Raw genomic sequence first — 22,033 nt, forward strand, 5'->3', positions numbered from 1 at the left:
TCCAGGTGAACGATTTTGCCGCTCGGACGAGTACAATAGAGTACATTTTCTATCAGTCTTGCTTGCTTCCTGCAATCTTTTTTCTTTCTTATTTCCTTTCTGCACAACCAACATGTTATGACTGGTGTTATCAACTTGTAAAGATGTGTATCTCTGTAAATGCATTTTATGAAAAAGTGAGACCATCATCGATCGGCGGAGAAAGAGCACAGACAAGCCGGACGGTGCCAGCATGCAGGGTCCCCACCCGAGCCATGCATGTTTATTTAGCAACACAACAGAAACAGCAACGGCCCCATTCCTGTCCCGTTGACTACTATTAAGAAATATTCCTTTAACATTACAATGCATTTCATTTAAACTTTTGGCGAGAGTGCAAACAGGATCGCTTCTGGTGTCCGAAAATCGGGAGAGATGTGTAACAGCCGTTCGACCACGCATTGTCTGACTTACACTCTGGCCAAGAGTTAAAATATCCCCGATAAGCACACGGTTTCAGATGTGCAAAGATGAGATAAACACAAGTCAATAAAATTCAACTTGGGTGCGGGGGGAACGGGAGGTGGGGAGGGGGGGTGTTGAGGGGGGTTGTGGGGGGGGGTTGGGGGGGGGGGAATGGTCAATAAAACGGGCAGTATCAGACTTCAGTGGAAAAACAAATCCGGCTGGGTCGGGCGTGTGGTCGGACGTGTGCCGTTGAAGCGGGTTCTCCGTTAGATCTGTGTACGGATAATCGAGAGTTGCCTGTAATTGGGGGGAGGTTTTGGGAAGATATGAGCGGAAATTTCTTCACCCAGAGGGTAGTGGTGGACTGGAACTGCCTGAAAGGGTGGTAGAGACAGGAACCCTCACCAAATTTAAAACATTCTTGGATGTGCACTTAAAGTGCCGTAACCTACAGGGCTACAAACCAAGAGCTGGAAAGTGGGATTAGGCTGGAGAGCTCTTGGTTGGCCGGCACAGACTCGATGGGCCAAAATGGCCTCCTTCCGTGCTGTAAATTTCTGTGTTACTATGAGTCTATGATTTTTCCATTTTGTCCTGCTTTGACCACACTTTCTGATACACTCTGATTTTTATACATTCTGTCCCTTCCTGTCACACTTTGGTTATCATTTCCCCCACCGCTGCCCTGCCCTATTGCCTTCACAGAGGAAGTTATTACTTAAATGGAGAAAGATTGCAAAGTGCCGCAGTACAGCGGGACCTGGAGGTACATGTGAATGAAACACAAAAGAATAGTATACAAGTACAGCAAGTGATCAGGAAGGCCAATGGTATCTTGGCTTTTATTGCAAAGGGGATGGAGTATAAAAGCAGGGAAGTCTTGCAACAGCTACATTAGGTCTTGGTGAGGCCACACCTGGAGGCCACTGTGTGCAGTTATGTTTTCCATATTTACAAAAGGATATACTTGCTTTGGAGGCAGTTCAGAGAAGGTTCATTAGGTTGATTTCGAGGAAGAGGGGGTTGACTTATGAGGAAAGGTTGAGTAGGTTGGGCCTCCACTCATTGCAATTCAGAAGAATGAGAGGTGATCTTATCGAAACATATAAGATTATGAGGGGGCTTGACAAGATGGATGCAGAGAGGATGTTTCCACTGATGGGGGAGACTAGAACTAGAGGGCATAATCTTAGAATAAGGGGCCATCCATTTAAAACAGAGATGAGGAGAAATTTCTTCTCTCAGAGTTGTAAATCTGTGGAATTTGCTGCCTCAGAGAGCTGTGGAAGCTGGAACATTGAATAAATTTAAGACAGAAATAGACAGTTTCTTAGACGATAAGGGCTAAGGGGTGATGGGGAGCGGGCGGGGAAGTGGAGCTGAGTCCATGATCAGATCAGTCATGATCTTATTGAATGGCGGAGCAGGCTCGAGGGGCCGTATGGCCTACTCCTGTTCCTATTTCTTATGTTCTTATGTTCATCTTGCTCTTTGACTTTTATAAATTTCTGCTCACCTGAGCCCTCCCCTCTCTACAGCCCTAGTTATTCAATTCCCCAGGACACTAGCCCCAGCATGGTTCAAGTGAAACCTGTCCCAACGGAACAGTTCCCTCTTACCCCTGTACTGGTACCAGTGCCCCATGAATTGAAACCCATTTCTTCCACACCAGTCTTTGAGCCATGCTGGGTTACTGTTCACTTCACAGCCAATAAACCTGTTAACAATCTGTGACCCACACACAATGCCCCATCTGAAGGGGGCAACATTCGTTGGAAACCCCCCCCCGTCAAGTGTTTGGACTAATTGGAAAGGAAATTTAATTTGGCATATCTACCAGAAAGTTTGAGATCCTAAAGTGCACATGGAAGAAACTATGAACTTTAATCGAATTTGGGATTTTATAAAGTGGATTGAACCTGTGGGGCAGGGCTAAAGAACGAGACCACCCCTTACACACCTATGGGTGGTGGGGGCTGGGAAGGAACTAGTTGGGGGGAGAAGGTAAAGAGCCCAGAGGGGTAAAGAAGGTCAGGAACTTGGGCATTAGGTGAAGGTCAGGACCTTTGGTGGGGGGAGGTCAGATATTTGGGTGGGGGGTGGTGCTGCTCAGGAACCTGGGTAGGGAGAGAAAATGTCAGGATTTCGGGGGGAAGGGGGGAGGGTGAAAGGCAGGAAATTGAGTGGGGAGAGGATGACAGAAACGTGGAGGGGAAGGTCAGGAACTTGTTAATTGGCAAAAATCATAAACTCAGGGGGTGAACTGAATGTTAGAAACATGTTTGGGGGGTAGGAGTAGGTCTTAAGACACAAGGGTGAGCCCAATCTCTTCGATGTGAGCTCTGTTCCGACTGGAGCCTGGCAGTCAGAATCGCTCAAATTACAATTTGCAAAGTACTTGATTACTTAGGCAGGCAGGATCTAATTACGCATTCCAGATAAACCACTGGGTGTGTCTTGTCCTTTATAATTGGAGATCATTCAGGCTGTTCTTGTGTTTTTGAAGTTAACAATTAAATATATTCACAAGTATTATTTTCTCATCCTTTTTGTACTTTCCAGCCTGGTAGATGTGAATTGGAACAGAACGATTTGATACGTGCCCCTTGCAGTTATCACGCGGCAAGACCGGTCCCATACAAAGATATCATGAAGCTCTTGCCTAAATCGTTTACCGGCAAATATTGGGATGAAGTTTCGAGAGTTCCATATTTTAACTATATGGTAAGATTATCAATCAAAGCATAATAGCGATTGGTGCATTTAATGTTCTTTGCACAATGTGAATATTACAGCCTTTCATGATTCAATATTCTCTGTGTACAGGATTTGGCAATTGAGATTTGTTATATATGTGGACTTGTATTTACTCTGTACTGCCACCAGAGGGCTCATCCCGTGGAGTCCCAAGGGATCCCATAATCCCTTAGGAGCACAGATATTTAAGGTGGCTTCACAGGTTGGAGAAGCACTCTGGAGACCTGCAATAAAAGACTAAGTTCACACTTTACTTTGAGCTTACAGTGTTCAGTCTGACTCTTTCTCCATACACAACAACTGGCGACGAGATACAGATAGCGAATCCAAAGATGCAGAGAACAGTGGGCATCCTGGAGAAATTTTCGGAGGGGGATGATTGGGAAACTTTTGTGGAGCGACTCGACCAATACTTTGCGGCTAATGAGCTCGATGGGGAAGAGAGAGCTGCCAAATGAAGGGCGATCCTCCTCATCGTCTGTGGGGCACCAAGGTATGGCCTCATGAAGAATCTGCTCACTCCAGCGAAACCCACAGAGGAATCGTATGACGATTTGTGCACACTGGTCCAAGAGCATTTGAACCCGAAGGAAAGCGTTCTGATGGCAAAGTACCGGTTCTACATCTACAAAAGGTTTGAAGGTCAGGAAGTGGCGAGTTATGTCGCTGAGCTAAGATGCCTTGCAGGACATTGCAAATTTGAAGGACATTTGGAGCACATGCTCAGAGACTTTTTCGTACTTGGCATTGGCCACGAAACCATACTTCACAAACTTTTGACTGCAGAGACCCCAACCTTGTGTAAGGCAATAACGACAGCCCAGGTGTTCATTGCCACCAGTGACAAAACGAAGCAAATCTCTCAGCACACAAGTGCAGCTACAAGTACTGTGAACAAAGTGATGTTGTGTTCGAATCATAACATACAGGGCAGGTCACATAATTGCAGCCGCAGGTCCGCAGATGACTCAGAGTCCACCATCAAGGGTGATGAATGCAAGGCCATTAACATCTTGTTGGCGCTGCGGGGGTGATCATCGTTTCCGTTCATGCTGATTCAAAGAGTACGTTTGCAAGGGCTATGGAACAATGGGGCACCTCCAATGAGTGTGCAGGCGAACTGCTTAGCTTGTTAAACCTGCAATCCACCATGTTGCAGAGGAGGACAGATCCACGAAGGATCACGACGAACCAGAGCCTCAGGTAGAGGAGGCAGAGGTACATGGGGTACACACATTCACCACGAATTGTCCCCCGATAATGCTGAATGTTGAACTAAATGGACTCCTGGTGTTAATGGAGATGGACACGGGCGCAAGCCAGTCCATCATGGGCAAAAAGACTTTCGAAAGGTTGTGATTGCAACAAGGCCTCAAGGCCAGTCTTAACTCCAGTTCACACGAAACGAAGAACTGACACAAAACAACAGATTCCTGTAATCGGCAGTGCTACCGTAAAGGTCTCCTATGATGAAACGGTACACAAGCTAACACTCTGGGTGGTACTGGGCGATGGTCCCACGCTGCTCAGCAGGAGCTGGCTGGGAAAGATACGCTGGAACTGGGATGACGTCCGAGTTCTATCGCTCGCTGATGACACTTCGTGTGCCCAGGTCTTAAACAAATTTCCTTCGCTGTTCGAACCAGGCATCGGGAAATTCCAAGAAGCAAAAGTGCAGATCCACCTAATTCCGGGGGCACGAGCCATCCATCACAAGGCGAGAGCAGTACCGTACATGATGAGAGAAAGGGTAGAGATCGAGCTAGACCGGCTGCAAAGAGAGGGCATCATTTCACCAATCGAGTTCAACGAGAGGGCCAGTCCTATTGTCCCAGTCCTCAAGGGCCAAGGCACCGTCAGAATCTGTGGCAATTACAAAGTAACTATCAATCGTTTCTCCCTGCATCACCCCTTCTATCAACGACTGTCTGTTCCACCTGTAACAGGATCTGTGGCTCTCGTATCGGACTGTTCAGCCATCAAAGAACTCACATTGGGAGTGGAAGCAAGTCCTCCTCGATTCCGAGGGACTGCCTATGATGATGAGGACCAATACCCACTACCAAAGGCCGGCGAACTCTTTGCAACGCTGGCGGGAGGAAAGATGTTTTCGAAGCTGGATCTGACTTCAGCCTACATGACGTAGGAACTGGAGGAATCATCAAAGGCCCTCACCTACCTCAACACTCACAAAGGTCTTTTTGTTTATAACAGATGCCTATTTGGAATCCGATCAGCGGCGGCGATATTCCAGAGAAACATGGAAAGTTTACTGAAGTCGGTCCTGCACACCGTGGTCTTCCAGGACGACATCTTGGTCACAGGTCGGAACACAGTCAAGCACCTGCAGAACCTGGAGGAGATTCTTCGTCGACTCAAACGCATGGGGCTCAGGTTAAAACGCTCGAAGTGCGTTTTCCTGGCACCTGAAGTGGAGTTCCTGGGAAGGAGGATTGCGGCGGATGGCATCAGGCCCACTAACGCGAAGACGGAGACAATCGAGAACGCACCGAGGCCACACAACGTGGCGGAGCTGCGGTCATTTCTGGGACTCTTGAACAACTTTGGTAACTTCTTACCGGGTCTCAGCACACTGCTCGAACTACGAAAAGGGGGAGAATGGGTTTGGGGCAAAAGCCAAGAAAATGTCTTTGTAAAAGCGAGACAATTGTTCTGCTCAAACAAATTGCTTGCATTGTATGATCCATTATAAGCGTTTGGTACTAGCATGTGATGCGTTGTCATATGGTGTCGGGTGTGTATTGCAACAAGCTAATGATTTTGGGAAACTGCAACCGGTTGCTTATGCATCCAGGAGTCTGTCTAAGGCTGAGAGAGCCGACAGCATGATTGAAAAAGAAGCGTTAGCGTGTGTCTATGGGGTAAAGAAAATGCATCAATACCTGTTTGGGCTAAAATTCAAATTGGAAACTGACCATAAGCCACTTATATCCCTGTTTTCCGAGAGTAATGGGATAAATACCAACGCATCGGCCCGCATCCAGAGATGGGCGCTCACCTTGTCTGCATACAACTACGCCATCCGCCACAGAAAACTGCGTCGAAGCTCTCAGTCGGCTGCCATTGCCCACCACAGGGATGGAAATGGCGCAGCCCACAGATCTAGCAATGGTTATGGAAGCATTTGAGAGTGAGCAATCACCTGTCACTGCACGGCAGACCAAAACCTGGACAAGCCAGGACCCCTTATTATCTCTAGTCAAACGCTGTGTGCTTCACAGGAGCTGGTCCAGTGTCCCAGTGGAAATGCAGGAAGAGATAAAGCCGTTCCAACGGCGCAAAGATGAAATGTCTATACAGGCAGACTACCTTCTGTGGGGCAATTGAGCAGTGGTCCCCAAGAAGGGCAGAGACACCTTCATTAATGACCTCCACAGTACCCACCCAGGCATCGTAATGATGAAAGTGATAGCCAGATCCCACATGTGGTGGCCCGGTATCGATGCGGACTTAGAGTCCTGCGTTCACAGATGCTCGCAGTTAAGCAATGTACCCAGGATGGCGCCGCTAAGTTTATGGTCTTGGCCCTCCAAACCGTGGTCTTGGGTACACGTCAACTATGCAGGCCCGTTCTTTGGTAAAATGTTCCTTGTGATTGTAGACGCATACTCCAAGTGGATTGAATGTGAGATAATGTCGGCTAGTACGTCCGCTGCCACTACTGAAAGCCTGCGGGCCATGTTTGCCACACACGGCTTACCCGTCGTCCTGGTGAGCGACAACGGGCCATGTTTTACTAGTGCTGAGTTCAAAGAATTCATGACCCGTAATGGGATCAAACGTGTCAGATCTGCCCCATTTAAACCAGCGTCCAATGGTCAGACAGAGAGAGCAGTGCAAACCATCAAGCAAGGCTTGAAGAGGGCAACTGAAGGCTCACTGCAGACTCGCCTATGCCAAGTCCTGCTTAGCTACCGCACAAGACCCCACTCACTCACTGGGATCCCACCTGCTGAACTGCTCATGAAAAGAGCACTTAAGACAAGGCTCTCGTTAGTTCACCCTGATCTACATGAACAGGTAGAGAGCAGGCGGCTTCAACAAAGTGCATACCATGATAGCGCAAATGTGTCACGCAAGTTTGAAACCAATGATCCTGTATTTGTATTAAATTATGGACAAGGTTCTAAGTGGCTTCCCGGCACTGTCGTGGCCAAAGAAGGGAGCAGGGTGTTTCGGATCAAACTTTCAAATGGACTCATTCACCGGAAACACTTGGACCAAATCAAACTCAGATTCACGGACTATCCTGAGCAACCCACCTTTTTTGATCCCCCAACATACACACCAGTGGCAACCGGCACCGCGGTTGACCACGAAGCAGAACCCATCATCCACAGCAGCCCTGCAGGGCTCAACAAATCATTCAACAACACCAGCTTTCAGACCGAGACGATCAACCAGGGCAAAAAGGGCCCCAGATTGACTCACATTGTAGATAGTTACACTATTGACTTTGGGGGCGGGGGGGAGGTGTTGTTCTTTATGTGGACTTGTATTTACTCTGTACAGCCACCCTGGAGTCCACGGGGATCCCATAATCCCTTGGGAGCACAGGTATTTAAGGAGGCTTCACAGGTCAGACAGGCACTCTGGAGACCTGCAATAAAAGACTAAGGTCACACTTTACTTTGCGCTCACAGCGTTCAGTCTGACTCTTTCTCCATACACAACAAGATTCATATTTGATTCCTTACCCGATCTGACCTCTATGTAACCTCAGTCCCACACCAATACGGTCGATCATTAACTGCCCTCTGAAATACCTAGCAAGACACACAGTCGCTTTGGGCAACTCGAGATGGGCAGCAACACACACATTCCAACAATTATTTTTTTAGAGAGATGAAACTGAAACAAAATGATATTAGATTTGAAAGTTTGTTCCATATTGTTGATCCTGATATTAATCTGAAGGCAGGTTGTGTGCTCCGGTGTGGAGTTACATGGGGGAAACCCATAAATCAACTGAGCGGGCTGAATTTTGCAATCTGAACTCAATTGTAGCAATTAATTTTGACTTCAAGGTTTTGTGTCTCCAAGCTGCACAGTGGGCATGATGTACATCCACATGACATAATCTCAGCTGTATTTAAAGGGACAGTGCCCTTGTGTAAATTGGAGATGTTCAGTATGGATGGTGGACATAGAGCAAGGGCAGCACCCAGATTCAATGATGCCGCACTGGAATTACTGCTGGGTGCAGTCAGGAGGTGGAGGAGAGACATATTTTCCCCCAGTCATTGGAGGAAGAAACCTGCTGCTCTCATCAAGGAGGTGCAGTTGGAGTTAGTTCAGGAGGAGAGCAGCAGGAGCGTTGTGCCCAGGTCATGGATGCAATGCAGAAAGCAGTTTAATTATCTCACTGGATCAGGAAAAATGAGTACTTTTGCTGATTCAACTACATTCTATGCTTTAAGCCAAACCGTTTTCACTCTGTCTTACTAAGTATTCTTCACCACACACCTAGCACCAACTCAACTTTGAACAGCACCCTAACCTCACTTTCTGTGCACTGCATCACCTTCCCACATATCCATACTCATCCCAATCAGGTAATATGATGCATGTGTCTCATAGTCACGCTTATCGTATGTACCTTCATCTGCACCTGCATCTCAGAATAAACTGAGATGAGGAGAAATTTCTTCTCTCAGAAGGTTGTAAATCTAAGGAAATCTCTGCCCCAGAGAGCTGTGGAGGCTGGGTCTTTGAATATACCTAAGGTTGAGATAGACAGATTTTTGAGTGATAAGAGAGTAAGGAGTGATGGGGAGCGGGCAGGAAAGTGGAACTGAGTCCCTGATCAGATCAGCGATGATCTTTTGAATGGCGGAGCAGGCTCGAAGGGCCAAATGGCCTCATCCTGTTCCTATTTCTTATGTTCTTATGTCTTATGTTCTTCACTCACTCACAGGTCTGTTTTTGCACCTATTGTTGGAGAAGAGAGCGCAAAACACAAGGGAGAGAAATAGGACTGGAGTTGGGGCGCCATAAATAGTGCAGCTCACAGATAGAAAAGAGGATGCACTGGAGATATGTGGCACATCTGTGCCCTCTCAGTTGAAGATGGAGACACAGGGAGCTCACAGATAGCTGGTGACAGAATTACAAATATCTCTGACACACATATTGTTGTCTTAAAACAAACTTCCGTTTGTTCACTTAAGTAGTATGAATTCAGTTCTCTGGTTATAATCATTTTATTCTTTAATTTCAACATAAAATGCGATTTGCAAGTGAAGTGTAGTCACAGATGGAGCAAGGTATACCTAGGCCTGGGTATCACCGTGCTCTCGAACAAGGGAAAATACTTACATTGATATACTATTTTCTTATCAAACTGGAGCTTACATTACCTAATATGGTAGTTTCTGGCGACTGCATAATCCAGAGACACAAGTCTACATCAACAAAACACAGAGAAACATTTTGGACTTGCTGTGTAAGCATAAACCCCGAGTCTCTTAACTTTTCTGATCCGAACATAATATTTCTAATCTAGAAGCATATTCTATTATGAATATCGACGGCTGGTTGGTGGCAAAACACCAGTGGTTGCTCAGTGAAATCTGTTTGTCTCTCTCTCTCTCTCGCATGATGCAAATCATATTTATCCCTCTATCGAATGAATTAATCATGAACCCCTTTCAGAAGCTGAATTAACCTGGGTCCATACGCTGGCTTCTTTTCATTGATGGCTGAACTATGAGAAGACTGAGTATGGATTGTCAACATTGTGACTTTGTCACAACTAAATCCTATCTCTTTCTTTTGTCTTCCAGGGACTTCACGTGTACAGCAAGTGTGACAGGACATCCATGAGCACATTTCCTCAGAGGACCTCACTCTTCTGAGGGTGCACTGTCACAAGATCTACAGCCATGCACTAGCACAGAGACTCACACTTAAATGGGTTCACTTCGAGAGTTAGTTGTGTTTTCACCTGGTGACTCACACCTCACGAGTGAGCACAAGCAGACACTGGTGGTAGAGACAGCTATGTGGAGGTCACGTTGAGGGGCGCAGTACTTTCCAAGCTCTAATCAGCTGGATACAGATACTAAACTCCGGGGCTGATTGTTGAGAACGAGATTGCAAGAGGTGCATCGGCAACTTAGGCAGGTACTGAGAGAAGTGCCACACACACTCTCCATAATAGCGGAGAGGATGGAGGAGACCAACTTGTTCACTAGTGGATTGGTACTGCAGGGAATTGTAAGAATGTCTTCAATGGAGACAGAGTCTGTCTCTATGGAGCTTGAAGCAAGGATCTCAAATGAGTCCATGCAGGGACCACTACGGCCTTTGAAAAAAGCTGTATGCATACAAGAACATTTTCTATGTTTCTATAGGAATGGGGGACTGAAATTGCACGTTCAGCCATGAACTCATTGAATGGCGGTGCAGACTCCTGCACCTATTTTCTATGTTTCTATGTTTCGAAGAACTTTCTGCCAAACATTTGCCAGAGAAACCAGAGAAAGCAGCTGTAATAAGTGAGGTTTTATTGGGGCTGAAATTGCGGTCGGAGGTTTCCCGCGGGCAATTGCCTCCGACCTGAAATATTTCTACGGATTTGTCTGGTGGTCCGAGAGCAGCCTGCGATTCCGGTGGGGAGGCATTCTCTTGCTGCACTGCGAAGCCTGCTCCCATCCATAGATTCCCACACAGAAGATGCAGTCATGTATGACTGCTCAGCCAATCAGGTACAGTATTCTCAATTAATAGCAATGGGAACCCCGTATCTACAAGTTCTCATTGCTATTAATTGAGAAAAAAAAACCAAACACAATAACACCAAATTAAAAAATAAAAATACACCTCACATAATTAAAATGGATTGAAATTAAAATTAATAAATATCTTAGAGAAAAAAACATTTCTGAGTTTTTAAAGGTATTTTAATTATGGTTTTAAATAAACTTAAAGTAGTAGGCAGGGTTTTAAAAAATAAAATGTGTATTTTTTATTTTATTTTTTATGTTTTAAGTGTGTTTTAAGATTCTTACGCCTGAAAAAGTAGGCTATGTGCCTGCTTCTATCAGGCACAAGAGTTTTGAGGAAATTTGCTGGGCAAGATATGGGAAAATACCTCAATCTTGCCCTTGAAAATGTCCTCGCTCCCGATATGCGGATGATGTGTCAAGCTGGAGCTTGACAGATCGGCAAAGCCAGTTTTCAGCGCACACGCATTGTGCGATGCCTTCCCTGGTCTGTCGAACCTCCATATGGACCCGGAATTTCTGGGCCAATGCTCCCCAATGTGACTGAATGTCAGGTGGAGTTCAATTTCTTTCACCCGGATGAAGCTGGAGGAATACTTCAATCATTTTACATCTAATGTTTCAAACAAGTTTTTCTTTGCAACATTTTATTGTGAGTATACAGCACAAATGTATTGTAAATTGTACAAGGTTTGCTACTGTTTTGGGTTTTCTACCGACTGGACAAACTGAACTGAAGTTCATGCCCTGGAAAGTTGCAAGTGATGAGAGCAGTTGAGGAGTTAGCTTTTTGTCTAAAGGATGCTGACTAATGGTTCATTGTAATGTTCTCATTTCTGGTTCAAACAAAAGTTCCAAGACCGTAAACATTTGTTACTTGGGTCTCAAATTTACAGTATCTGGAAAGTGCAACATGATCTTGTTTTATTTAAAATCAGATATTTTATATTGAGACCAAGTATTACTTGCTCTGAAAGAATTTATCTTGGGCACAGCAAGGATTACACTTGCTAAACTATGAGCAGTGTGAAAATCTCTTCAACCAGCGCTCCACTTCGTTCCGGGGGTGGTAACCCAGATTTTGTGAGATGAGCAAAACATAGAAACATAGAAACATAAAAAATAGGTGCAGGAGTAGGCCATTCGGCTCTTCGAGCCTGCACCGCCATTCAATGAGTTCATGGCTGAACATGCAACTTCTGTACCCCATTCCTGCTTTCTCACCATACCCCTTGATCCCCGTCGTAGTAAGGACTAAATCTAACTCCTTTTTGAATATATTTAGTGAATTGGCCTCAACAACTTTCTGTGGTAGAGAATTCCACAGGTTCACCACTCTCTGGGTGAAGAAGTTTCTCCTCATCTCGGTCCTAAATAGCTTACCCCTTATCCTTAGACTGTGACCCCTGGTTCTGGACTTCCCCAACATTGGGAACATTCTTCCTGCATCTAACCTGTCTGAACCCATCAGAATTTTAAACGTTTCTATGAGGTCCCCTCTCATTCTTCTGAACTCCAGTGAATACAAGCCCAGTTGATCCAGTCTTTCTTGATATGACCGTCCTGCCATCCCGGAAATCAGTCTGGTGAACCTTCGCTGCACTCCCTCAATAGCAAGACTGTCCTTCCTCAAGTTAGGAGACCAAAACTGGACACAATACTCCAGGTGTGGCCTCACCAAGGCCCTGTACAATTTAGTAACACCTCCCTGCCCCTGTACTCAAATCCCCTCGCTATGAAGGCCAACATGCCATTTGCTTTCTTAACCGCCTGCTGCACCTGCATGCCAACCTTCAATGACTGATGTACCATGACACCCAGGTCTCGTAGCACCTCCCCTTTTTCTAATCTGTCACCATTCAGATAATAGTCTGTCTCTCTGTTTTTACCACCAAAGTGGATAACCTCACATTTATCCACATTATACTTCATCTGCGATGCATTTGCCCACTCACCTAACCTATCCAAGTCACTCTGCAGCCTCATAGCATCCTCCTCGCAGCTCACACTGCCACCCAACTTAGTGTCATCCGCAAATTTGGAGATACTACATTTAATCCCCTCGTCTAAATCATTAATGTACAGTGTAAACAGCTGGGGCCCCAGCACAGAACCTCGCGGTACCCCACTAGTCACTGCCTGCCATTCTGAAAAGTACCCATTTATTCCTGCTCTTTGCTTCCTGTCTGACAACCAGTTCTCAATCCATGTCAGCACACTACCCCCAATCCCATGTGCTTTAACTTTGCACATTAATCTCTTGTGTGGGACCTTGTCGAAAGCCTTCTGAAAGTCCAAATATACCACATCAACTGGTTCTCCCTTGTCCACTCTACTGGAAACATCCTCAAAAAACTCCAGAAGATTTGTCAAGCATGATTTCCCTTTCACAAATCCATGCTGACTTGGACCTATCATGTCACCTCTTTCCAAATGCGCTGCTATGACATCCTTAATAATTGATTCCATCATTTTACTCACTACTGAGGTCAGGCTGACCGGTCTATAATTCCCTGTTTTCTCTCTCCCTCCTTTTTTAAAAAATGGGGTTACATTGGCTACCCTCCACTCGATAGGAACTGATCCAGAGTCAATGGAATGTTGGAAAATGACTGTCAATGCATCCGCTATTTCCAAGGCCACCTCCTTAAGAACTCTGGGATGCAGTCCATCAGGCCCTGGGGATTTATCGGCCTTCAATCCCATCAATTTCCCCAACACAATTTCCCGACTAATAAGGATTTCCCTCAGTTCCTCCTCCTTACTAGACCCTCTGACCCCTTTTATATCCGGAAGGTTGTTTGTGTCCTCCTTAGTGAATACCGAACCAAAGTACTTGTTCAATTGGTCTGCCATTTCTTTGTTCCCCGTTATGACTTCCCCTGATTCTGACTGCAGGGGACCTACGTTTGTCTTTACTAACGTTTTTCTCTTTACATATCTATAGAAACTTTTGCAATCCGTCTTAATGTTCCCTGCAAGCTTCTTCTCGTACTCCATTTTCCTTGCCCTAATCAAACCCTTTGTCCTCCTCTGCTGAGTTCTAAATTTCTCCCAGTCCCCGGGTTCGCTGTGATTTCTGGCCAATTTGTTTGCCAATTCCTTGGCTTTAATACTATCCCTGATTTCCCTTGATAGCCACGGTTGAGCCACCTTCCCTTTTTTATTTTTACGCCAGACAGGAATGTGCAATTGTTGTCGTTCATCCATGTGGTCTCTAAATGTCTGCCATTGCCCATCCACAGTCAACCCCTTAAGTATCATTCGCCAATCTATCCTAGCCAATTCATGCCTCATACCTTCAAAGTTACCCTTCTTTAAGTTCTGAACCATGGTCTCTGAATTAACTGTTTCATTCTCCATCCTAATGCAGAATTCCACCATATTATGGTCACTCTTCCCTAAGGGGCCTCGCACAATGAGATTGCTAATTAATCCTCTCTCATTACACAACACCCAGTCTAAGATGGACTCCCCCCTAGTTGGTTCCTCAACATATTGGTCTAGAAAACCATCCCTTATGCACTCCAGGAAATCCTCCTCCACCGTATTGCTTCCAGTTTGGTTAGCCCAATCTTTGTGCATATTCAAGTCAAGCATTATAACTGCTGCACCTTTATTGCATGCACCCCTAATTTCCTGTTTGATGCCCTCCCCAACATCACGACTACTGTTTGGAGGTCTGTACACAAATCCCACTAACCTTTTTTGCACTTTGGTGTTCTGCAGCTCTACCCATATAGATTCCACATCATCCAAGATAATGTCCTTCCCAACTATTGCATTAATCTCCTCTTTAACCAGCAATGCTACCCGACCCCCTTTTCCTTTTATTCTATCCTTCCTGATGTTGAATACCCCTGGATGTTGAGTTCCCAGCCCTGATCATCCTGGAGCCACGTCTCTGTAATCCCAATCACATCATATTTGTTAACATCTATTTGCAAACTTTAGGGCTTGGCACTGAGTTTCACACCTCCCAACTGTTATCACCACCAAATGGGGCAATAATGAATTTCACCCTCATAGAATCATAGAATGTTTCCAGCATGGAAGAGGGCCATTTGGCCCATTGAGCCCTTGCTGGCTCTCTGCAATAGCATCTCAGTTAGTTCCACACCCCTGTTCTTTCGCCTTGGCCCTGCAAATTTTTTTCTTTCAGGTACTTATCCAACTCCCTTTTGAAAGCCGTGATTGAGTTTGTCTCCTCGACGCTTTCAGGCAGAGGATTCCAGATCCGAACCGCTCGCTGTGTAAATGTTTTTTTCCTTCTGTCACGTTTGGTCACCTTAAATCTGTGTCCTCTTGTTCTCAACCCCTCATGATTTTGAACACCTCTATCAAATTGCCTCTCAATCATCTCTGCTCCAGATTCTCCTGACTGTCCACGTAACTGAAGTCCCTCATCCCTAGAATTATTCTCATAAATCTGTTCTGCACTCGCTCTAATACCTTCACTAAATTCCTAAAGTGTGGTGCCCAGAATTGGACACAATACTCCAGCTGAGGCTGAAAAAGTGTTTTATACAGGTTCATCATAATAGCCATACTTTTGTACCCGATACCTCTATTCAGGAAGCCAGGATCCCCTAAACTTTTTTTTATCTGCTATATACATTCCTCCAGTCCAAAAAACAACTGTTCATAACTATTCTCTGTTTCCTGTCATACAGCTAATTTTGCATCCACTCTGCCAGTGTCCCTTTTATTCTATGGGCTTCAATTTTGCTGGCAAGCCTATTATGTGGCACTTTGTCAAATGCCTTTTGGAAATCCATGTACACCACGTCATCCACATTGCCCTCATCTACGATCTCCGTTACCTCGTCAAAAAACTCGATCAAGTTGGTTAAACATGATTTGCCTTCAACAAATCCATGCTGGCTCTCCTTAATTAATCCATACTTGTCCAAGTGACTGTTAATTTTGTCCCTGATTATTGTTTCTAAAAGCTTCTGCACTACCGAGGTTAAACTGACCGGTCTATAGTTGCAGGGTTTAACTTTACACCCTTTATTGAACAAGGGTGTAATATTTGCAATTCTTCAGTCCTCTGGCATTACTTCTGTTTCTAAAGAGGATTGAAAGATTATGGTCAGTACCTCCGTGATTTCTTCCTTCACTTCCCTCAGCATCCGAGGATGCATCCCATCCGGTCCTGGTGACTTAATTACTTTATGTACGGGCAGCCTTTCCAATACCTCGTCTTTATCAATTCTAATCCCATCCAATATCTCCTCTATCTCCCCCTTTATTGGGCTCAATTTTCCCCAATTATCTGCGCCGTTTTATTGGTGTGCGCCGTTTTTTTGGAGTAAATTGAAATCTGTAAGTTTCCTCAAAGTTTCTGCACTAACGTAATTCACTTAGGTAGGATTTTTTTAGGCTACCATTTTTTTACCTCATTGGGGGCGTAACCTGCCACCCGCGCCAATTCTGGCCATTAAAGCAAGTTTGGCCAGCTCTGATTTACTGCAATTTTTCTGAGGATGGGATATGTGACCACTCTGGAACAACCTTCTGGGCAGTTAACAAATTCAGCGCAGGTAAGAGAATCAGTGCAGCAGGTGCAGTTCCACGGCCTGGACAGCAGCAGCAGAGAGGGAGAGAGAGGGGGAGGGGAGAGAGGGAGGGGAGGGGAGGGGAGGGGAGAGGGGCGAGGGAGAGAGGCCTTTCAGCCAGGGTTAGGACTGGCATCGGCACCGTGAGGAAGGGCGGGGGGAAGCGTTTCGGCCAGGGTTAGGAGCTTCACTGGCACTCAAATTTCCCCTGGAGTTGCTCTGGTTTTTTTTGGAGCAACTAGATTTTTTGGGGGTAACTTAAAAATCGCAATTCTCCCCATTTAAGTTGCTCCAGTGTAAGTGAGTTAGTTAGGTTTTTTTTAGTTCAGTTTTTTTTTCAAAAGGGGGCATTACATAGAAACAAAGAAACAGACAAGATAGATGCAGGAATAGGCCATTCGGCCCTTCGAGCCTGTACCACCATTCAATAAGATCATGGCTAATCATTCACCTCAGTAGCCCTTTCCTGCTTTCTCTCCATACCCCTTGATTCCTTTAGCCATAAGGGCCACATCTAACTCCCTCTTGAATATATCCAATGAACTAGCATCAACAAATCTCTGCAGTCGGGAATTCCACAGGTTAACAACTCTCTGAGTGAAGACGTTTCTCCTCATCTCAGTCCTAAATGGCTTACCCCTTATCCTTAGACTGTGTCGCCTGGTTCTGGACTTCCCCAACATCGGGAACATTCTTCCTGCATCTAACCTGTCCGGTCCCGTCAGAATTTTATCTGTTTCTATGAGATCTCCTCTCATCCTTCTAAACTCCAGTGAATACTGGCCCAGTCAATCCCGTCTCTCCTCATATGTCAGTCCTGCCATCCTGGGAATCAGTCTGGCGTACTTTTGCTGCACTCCCTCAATAGCAAGAACGTCCTTCCTCAGATTAGGAGAACAAAACTGAACACAATATTCCAGGTGAGGCCTCACCAAGGCCCTGTACAACTGCAGTAAGACCTCCCTGCTCCTATACTCAAATCCCTTAGCTATGAAGGCCAACGTACCATTTGCCTTCTTCACCACCTGCTGTACCTGCATGCCAACTTTCAATGACTGATATACCATGACACCCAGGTCTCATTGCACCTCCCCTTTTCCTAATCTGCCGCCATTCAGAAAATATTCTGCCTTCGTGTTTTTGCCACCCAAGTGGATAACCTCACATTTATCCACATTATACTGCATCTGCCATGCATTTGCCCACTCACTTAACCTGTCCAAGTCACCCTGCAGCCTCTGAGCATCCTCCTCACAGCTCACATCACCACCCAGCTTAATGTCATCTGCAAACTTGGAGATATTACACTCAATTCCTTAATCTAAATCATTAATGTATATTGTAAATATCTGGGGTCCCAGCACTGAACCCTGCAGCACCCCACTAGTCACTGCCTGCCATTCTGAAATGGACCTGTTTATCCCGACTCTCTGCTTCCTGACTGCCAACCAGTTCTCTATCCATGTCGGCACATTACCCCCAATACCACGTGCTTTGATTTTGCACACCAATCTCTTGTGCGGGGCCTTGTCCAAAGCCTTTTGAAAGTCAAAATGCACCACATCCATTGGTTCTCCCTTGTCCACTATACCAGTTACTCAAAAAATTCCAGAAGATTTGTCAAGCATGATTTACCTTTCATAAATGCATGCTGACTTGGACCGATCCCGTCACTGCTTTCCAAATGCGCTGCGATTTCATCTTTAATAATTGATTCCAACATTTTCCCCACTATTGATGTCAGGCTAACCGGTCTATAATTAATGGACGATCAGACCCCGGGGATTTATCGGCCTTCAATCCCATCAATTTCCCTCACACAATTTCCCGACTAATAATTTCCCTCCTTCTCACTCGATCCTCGGTTCCCAAGTATTTCCTGAAGGTTATTTGTGTCTTCCTTCGTGAAGACAGAATCAAAGTATTTGTTCAACTGGTCTGCTATTTCTTTGCTCCCCATTATAAATTCCCCTGAATCTGACTGCAAGGGACCTTCGTTTGTCTTCACTAATCTTTTTCTCTTCACATATCTACAGAAGCTTTTGCAGTCAGTTTTTATGTTCCCAGCAAGCTTCCTCTCATACTCTATTTTCCCCCTCCTAATTAAACCCTTTGTCCTCCTCTGCTGAATTCTAAATTTCTCTCAGTCCTCAGGTTTGCTGCTTTTTCTGACCAATTTATGTGCCTCTTCCTTGGATTTAACACTATTCTTAATTTCCCTTGTTAACCACGGTTGAGTCACCTTCCCCGTTTTATTTTTACTCCAGGGATGTACAATTGTTGAAGTTCATCCATGTGATCTTTAGATGTTTGCCATTGCCTATCCACCATCGACCCTTTAAGTATCATTCGCCAGTCTATTCCAGCCAATTCACGTCTCATACCATCCAAGTTATCTTTCCTTAAGTTCAGGACCCTAGTCTCTGAATTAACAGTATCACTCTCCATCATAATAAAGAATTCTACCATATTATGGTCACTCTTCCCCAAGGGGCCTCGCACAACAAGATTGCTAAGAGTCCTTTCTCATTACACATCACCCAGTCTAGGATGGCCAGCCCTCTATATTGGTCGAGAAAATTATCCCTAATACACTCCAGGAAATCTTCCTCCACCGTATTGCTTCGACCAATCTATATGTAGATTAAAGTTGCCCATGATAACTGCTGTACCTTCATTGCATGCATCCCTAATTTCTTGTTTGCCTCGCTACTACTGTTTGATGGTCTGTATACAACTCCCACTAGCATTTTCTGCCCTTTAGTATTCCGCAGTTCCACCCACACAGATTCCACATCATCCAAGCTAACGTCCTTCCTTACTATTGCGTTAATTTCCTCTTTAACGAGCAACGCTACCCCACCTCCTTTTCCTTTCTGTCTATCCTTCCTAAATATTGAATACCCCTGGATGTTGAATTCTCAGCCTTGGTCACCCTGGAGCAATGTCTCCGTGATGCCAATTATATCATATTCATTAATTGCTGCCTGCACAGTTAATTCATCCACCTTACCATGAATACTTCTCGCATTGAGGACAGAGCCTTTAGGCTTGTCTTTTTAACACACTTTTCCCCTTTAGAATTTTGCTGTAATGTGGCCCTTTTTGATTTTTACCTTGGGTTTCTCTGCCCTCCACTTTTACTTTTCTTCTTTCTATCTTTTGCTTCTGCCCCAATTCTACTTTCCTCTGTCTCCCTGCATAGGTTCCCATCCCCCTGCCATATTAGTTTAACCCCTCCCCAACAGCACTAGCAAACACTCCCCCTGGGACATTGGTTCCGGTCCTGCCCAGGTGCAGACCGTTCGGTTTGTACTGGTCCAACCTCCCCCAGAACCAGTTCCAATGTCCCAGGAATTTGAATCCCTCCCTTCTGCACCACCCCTCAAGCCACGTATTCATCTGAGCCATCCTGTGATTCCTACTCTGACTAGCATGTGGCACTGGTCACAATCCTGAGATTCCTACCTTTGAGACCCTACTTTTTAATTTAACTCCTAGCTCCCTAAATTCAGCTTGTAGGACATCATCCTGTTTTTTACCTATCTCGTTGGTACCTATATGCATCACGAGAACTGGCTGCCACTGCTGTTTCTATAAGATCACCCCTCATCCTTCTGAACTCCAACGAGTAAAGACCCAGTCTACTCAATCTATCATCATAAGGTGACCCCCTCATCTCCGGAATCAGCCGAGTGAATTGTCTCTGTACCCCCTCCAAAGCTAGTATATCCTTCCTTAAGTAAGGTGACCAAAACTGCACGCAGTACTCCAGGTGCAGCCTCACTAATACCCTGTACAGTTGCAGCAGGACCTCCCTGCTTTTGTATTCCATCCCTCTTGCAATGAAGGCCAACATTCCATTCACCTTCCTGATTACCTGCTGCACCTGCAAACTAACTTTTTGGGATTCATGCACAAGGACCCCCAGGTCCCTCTGCACCGCAGCTTGTTGTAATTTCTCCCCATTCAAATAATATTCCCTTTTACTGATTTTTTTTCCAAGGTGGATGACCTCACATTTTCCTACATTGTATTCCATCTGCCAAACCTTACCCCATTCACTTAACCTATCGAAATCTCTTTGCAGCCTCTCTGTGTCCTCTACACAACCCGCTTCCCCACTAATCTTTGTGTCATCTGCAAATGTTGTTGAACTACACTCTGTCCCCTCCTCCAGGTCATCTATGTATATTGTAAACAGTTGTGGTCCCAGCACCGATCCCTGTGGCACACCACTAACCACCAATTTCCAACCTGAAAAGGACCCATTTATCCCAACTCTCTGCTTTCTGTTAGCCAGCCAATTCTCTGTCCATGCTAATACATTTCCGCTGACTCCGCATACCTTTATCTTCTGCAGTAACCTTTTGTGTGGCACCTTATCGAATGCCTTTTGGAAATCTAAATACACCACATCCATCGGTACACCTCTATCCACCATGCTCGTTATATCTTCAAAGAATTCCAGTAAATTAGTTAAACATGATTTCCCCTTCATGAATCCATGTTGCGTCTGCTTGATTGCATTATTCCTATCTAGATGTCCCGCTATTTCTTCCTTAATGATAGCTTCAAGCATTTTCCCCACTACAGATGTTAAACTAACTGGCCTATAGTTACCTGCCTTTTGTCTGCCCCCTTTTTTAAACAGAGGCGTTACATTAGCTGATTTCCAATCCACTGGTACCTCCCCAGAGTCCAGAGAATTTTGGTAGATTATAACCAATGCATCTGCTATAATTTCTGCCATCTCTTTTAATACCCTGGGATGCATTTCATCAGGACCAGGGGACTTGTCTACCTTGAGTCCCATTAGCCTGTCCAGCACAACCTCCCTAGTGATAGTGATTGTATCAAGATTCTCCCTTCCGACATTCCCGTGACCAGCAATTTTTGGCATGGTTTTTGTATCTTCCACTGTGAAGACCGAAGCAAAATAATTGTTTAAGGTCTCAGCCATTTCCACATTCCCCATTACTAAATCCCCCTTCTCATCTTCTAAAGGACCAACATTTACTTTAGTTACTCTTTTTTCCTTTTTATATATCGGTAAAAGCATCCTGACACAATGGTGGTCCAGACCAAGCTAGGGCAGCCATCATTGAGAGAATGCGAGACTCGGCTGACATAAAGAGATGGCCCAGGGCGGTGGTGCCCTCCCCTTTAAGCACTGCCCTGAGAGCAGATGTTGGCCAGCTTCGCGACCCACGAAGTTGCCGTTGACACTTGTTTGCTCCGGCCTCGCGGCCTGCATGGCAATTTCCCATGTGGGGTGGTAATAGGTCGGTATGGGGTAGTGATGGGTCGCCTTGCAACACAATGATGTCATCGCCCTTGTGTAGCACCCTGGGGTGCTAACCATGAGGCGCAGCACATCCATGGTCTTGTCCTCCTCCCTGGACAAAAACTGTCTTGCTCCCCATTGGCGCTGCCCCGGAGGCGCTAATGGAGCCATAAAAAAGGGCAATTTCACCCCCAATGTCTCTCATTCCTGGTACCATTATAACCAATCTCTTT

The 22,033-nt window shown here is 45.4% G+C and overlaps 1 protein-coding gene across 1 annotated transcript in view; it reads left to right on the forward strand.

The window, feature by feature from the left end:
• The window catches only part of LOC139268374 (di-N-acetylchitobiase-like), a 44,331-nt gene that overhangs the window by 16,313 nt on the left and 5,985 nt on the right, over window positions 1-22,033 (forward strand). Inside the window, exon 7 of the mRNA XM_070886444.1 lies at window positions 3,010-3,171. Within this exon, the coding sequence (XP_070742545.1) occupies window positions 3,010-3,171 (162 nt within the window). The remainder of the gene's footprint in view (window positions 1-3,009; window positions 3,172-22,033) is intronic.

Source organism: Pristiophorus japonicus, chromosome 8, assembly GCF_044704955.1.
Source record: "Pristiophorus japonicus isolate sPriJap1 chromosome 8, sPriJap1.hap1, whole genome shotgun sequence".
NCBI lineage: Eukaryota > Metazoa > Chordata > Chondrichthyes > Pristiophoridae > Pristiophorus > Pristiophorus japonicus.